General features: G+C 53.8%; 1 protein-coding gene across 1 annotated transcript; it reads right to left on the minus strand.

Annotated features, from left to right (window-relative positions):
• Positions 1 to 1,267: 1,267 nt before the first annotated feature.
• On the minus strand, positions 1,268 to 3,139 carry AMER2 (APC membrane recruitment protein 2). The gene has a single exon (XM_054390224.1). It carries the CDS (start codon positions 3,134 to 3,136, stop codon positions 1,268 to 1,270), a length of 1,869 nt encoding a protein of 622 aa, XP_054246199.1. The 5' UTR covers positions 3,137 to 3,139.
• Between the last annotated feature and the right edge of the window lie 397 nt (positions 3,140 to 3,536).

Raw genomic sequence — 3,536 nt, forward strand, 5'->3', positions numbered from 1 at the left:
AATGAAAATAAAGAGCAATGAGAACCCAACCTTTCTTTAAATAGTCAAAAACTAATTTTATATATTTAAAAAATAATAATTAAAAAACGTTTCTTTCCTGGGTTCCTTCTCTGTAAAGTTTAAGCCCAGAGCAACTTTGTCTAAACCCCTGAAAATAGAGGTTTGCAGTGGCAGTGCTGTCAGAACCTCAGCTCTGACTCATGGAATGTGCCACTGGAATAAAATCAGCACTTCAGACTTACTTTTCTGGGGACGCATGAGCCCATACAAAATGGAGTTTTGCTCTAATTTAAGGTACTTACACAAAGTTCTGTCATTTTAGAACTGTAAAATTATCTACCTATAAAAACTAACTCTGGCTTAAACTCTAGATAATACAGATGGGTGGTTTTTTTTTCATTTTTTATAAAAAAATCTGTGACATTGAGTAAATCTGCTAAAATATGTATATATTTACACATGGCGACCAAGTTATTGTATAAATGTGAACAGTGTGTATAGATTGGCATTTAGTAAAATGTTTCCCTGAACCTGATTGTATGTATTACTGGACAAGCATCGATGTAAACATCTGAACCTACGTCAGGTGTGTCTGTTACCCATTTACATTAGACCAGATCAAAACCAACTAGACAGACAGACAAAAATGTATTTTCCTGTTAGACAAGTCCACCTAACTCCTTAGTTAGCTCCTGCATGAAGTCAATCAAGTCTGCTGCTGAGCAGTGGTCTCATTCCCACAGCAGGTAAAATACCTGTTAGGTTGGTTGGGTTTTGCTTGGCATGTTTTCCAGCATCTTGCAGAGCAAACATAACTTTTGGAGCCAGGCACCCACCCTCCACTCCTCCCTCAGAAACGATGAGAAGTGTATTGGAGAACTTCTTGTGTTGCTTCTTTTGTAACTCTGTTCCCTTGAAGAACTCATGGCACTGTTTTGCATGAGGAAAGATGCTCATTAAGGTTCATAATCCAAGTCCTGCTTCCAAAAAGGCATGTAAAAATGAACCTCCCCAGTGTTTAGTGCTGCAGAAAAAAGATACAAACATAAAAAAAAAGTGCTTGAAAAGAAGTCGACTTTTTATATTCAGCCATACAGTCTAGTAAGAAGTGATTCAGAAGTGCAGGCCCGTGGAGTACAGTGTAGTAAGCCAAAATTTTAGGTGCCTTTCTTCAGGTGATGCAAAACTAATTCATTATCTGTGGTCTTCTATGCAAATGTTCACACACCAACCTCACCATCCGTACTTGCCTCCACCTCTTATTCAGCTACTTTTTGGCACTGTCCTGGTATGTGGTAGTTTTCACTGTTGTCCCTGCTAAGCCCCTGTTACTGACCCGGCGTACCAGTACTTTGGAGACTGGGATTTTTGTTCTGTGCATCTCGCTTTTGGCCAGGTGATGGTGTGCAATGTGATGGCTGTTACTTGCATCTGCTCCGTGGCTGGCAGGATGTGACGAAAGGTGTTTAATGCTGATAGGTATTTTGGAGTCCTTCACTGTGCTTGAGGGTGTTTTCAGAGAGCATGTGGTTGTTACTGGAGACACAGGCTTGGACCGTGGCACACAGGTCACCACTTCATCCGTAGGCCCTGCTGGTGGGTTCTCATCTGGCTCAGCATAGAGGTCATAGAGAGCATCCCCACTGTAGCTGTCCCTGGGAATGGTCTCCTTCTGGATGCTTGTGGAACCATCTTCTTCGGGACCAGGGGTGGTGGAATCCCAGTAGCCCTCGTCACTGTTTGGCACACCTTCAGGCTGCTCCTTCTCCCTACCCTTCTGCTCCTCTCTGTGGTTGAGGTGAATGGGAATCTGGTGGAGGCCACCACGTTTCACCACCACCCTGTTCTGGGCACCCTCAGTACCTCGGTTCTCTTTCAACCCCCCAGGTTTCTTTGACCCTTCTCCACCTCCTCCTCCTTCTGTCTGGGTCTCCTCTGTCTGTGACAGCATATCCCAGAACTCCTGCAGGTATGTGTCATCCACCTGGTCCGGACTGGCCATCTCCTCCCCTCCTCCCTGGTAGGCCACCATGGTGGGGCGCTTCTTGGATGCCCCCAGCTTGCTGGCCCCGGGGGTGCTCTTCTCGCAGCTGCCACTCCCGCCGCCCACATCCTCCTCATGGTCCGCAATAATATCTCCGCAGCCTGTAAGAGAGTCAAAGCTTTTCAGTGAAGTCACGTCAGCAAACATCAAACAAATACGATCAATCGATTGCTCTGAGGGTGGATCAACAGAGGAAGGGTCAGGGGCGGCTGCCGTCTCTTGACCGCTATCACAGTGAGGTTCAACAGGGGGAATAGTCGTTATTGGAATGTCACCTGTTATGGCCGAATCCTTCGCAGTCCCAACCTCTCCGGCGCCCTGGTCCGGTGGCTCGCTGCGGAGCTCCTCGGGTCGCCTTCCAGCCGCGGCAAGGTCCTCCCCGGGAGGGGGGACGCCGTTCTGCGTCTCCCCACTTCCCGCTTCGGGCTCCTGGGCCGAGGTGTGCGCCTCGCCGCTGCGCTTCTCCCGCGGTGTCTCCAGCCCGACGTCGGCTGCGCTGCTCGGCGCTTCAGACAAAGGCTTCGGCGTCTCCTCCTTGATGCACTCCAGGCTGGCAGTCAGAGACCCTGGCATAATCAGACCGGACGGGATCTCCGAGGTTTCCCCCCTCTCCTCCTTGCCGTTTTTGTCTTTTTTGTGCCATCGCATGCTGCTGAAGATCCCTTTCAGCCCCTTCTTTTGTCTGCCGCCAGCCCGCTGATCCGCGCTCTCCGCTCTGCCGTTCTCCGGCCTGCCGTTCTTCCTCAGCAGGGAGAAGAAGCTGTGCGACTTGGCCACCGAGCTGCCGGCAGAGACGCCGAGGCTGCCGGCGGGCCGGCCCTGCGCTTCCTTGCTCTGCGGGTCGCCGCCGGCCGGTTCCTCCTTCTTGCTGCTCTCCAGCACGGCGTCGGCCAAGCCGTCGTGTGTCCGGCTCCGCACCATCCCCGTTTTGCTGGCGCCCTTCCCCTCCCCGCCTTTGCTCCTCACCCCGAAGATGCTCGGCATGGTGCCCCCGGATTTCCTCCTCTTGAACAGTTTGAAGGCGGTTTTGTTAATCCTCCCCGACGGCTGCTCAGCGGCCGGAGGCTCGGCACAGTCGCAGTGCGAGTCCATCTCTGCCGCTGCCGCCGCCGCCGCCGCGGCCTCTCCTCTGCCGCCGCCCCGGTGCCCGGTGCGATCCCTCACTGACAGCCCCGCCGCCGCCGCCGCCGCCCGCCCGTCTCCATGGCAACCCGGAGGGGAGATAAGCCGCTTTTCCTCCGCCGTGGGCCTGCGCCAGACCGCCGTCGCCCACTCTGAATCAACCTGAGCCTCCGCAGCTCCGCCGGCAGCGCCCCTGCCTCCACCCCTCCCCAAAAGGGCTTACATAACTTAACCCCTCTCCTCCCGCGGCCGGCCGCGCTACCGCCGCACGGCGCCGGGGAGGCATGCGCCACGGGGGGCGACGGCCACGCCGCCTGCCCCTTGCGGGGAGCGGCGGAGAGCCACCTCGCGCGCCCTGCGCGGCCGCGGT

This window comes from Indicator indicator, chromosome 1 (genome assembly GCF_027791375.1).
Source record: "Indicator indicator isolate 239-I01 chromosome 1, UM_Iind_1.1, whole genome shotgun sequence".
NCBI lineage: Eukaryota > Metazoa > Chordata > Aves > Piciformes > Indicatoridae > Indicator > Indicator indicator.

What these genes read in the sequence shown, in the direction of transcription:
- AMER2 (XM_054390224.1), bottom strand. Translation starts at nt 3,136, where the DNA reads ATGGACTCGCACTGCGACTGTGCCGAGCCTCCGGCCGCTGAGCAGCCG.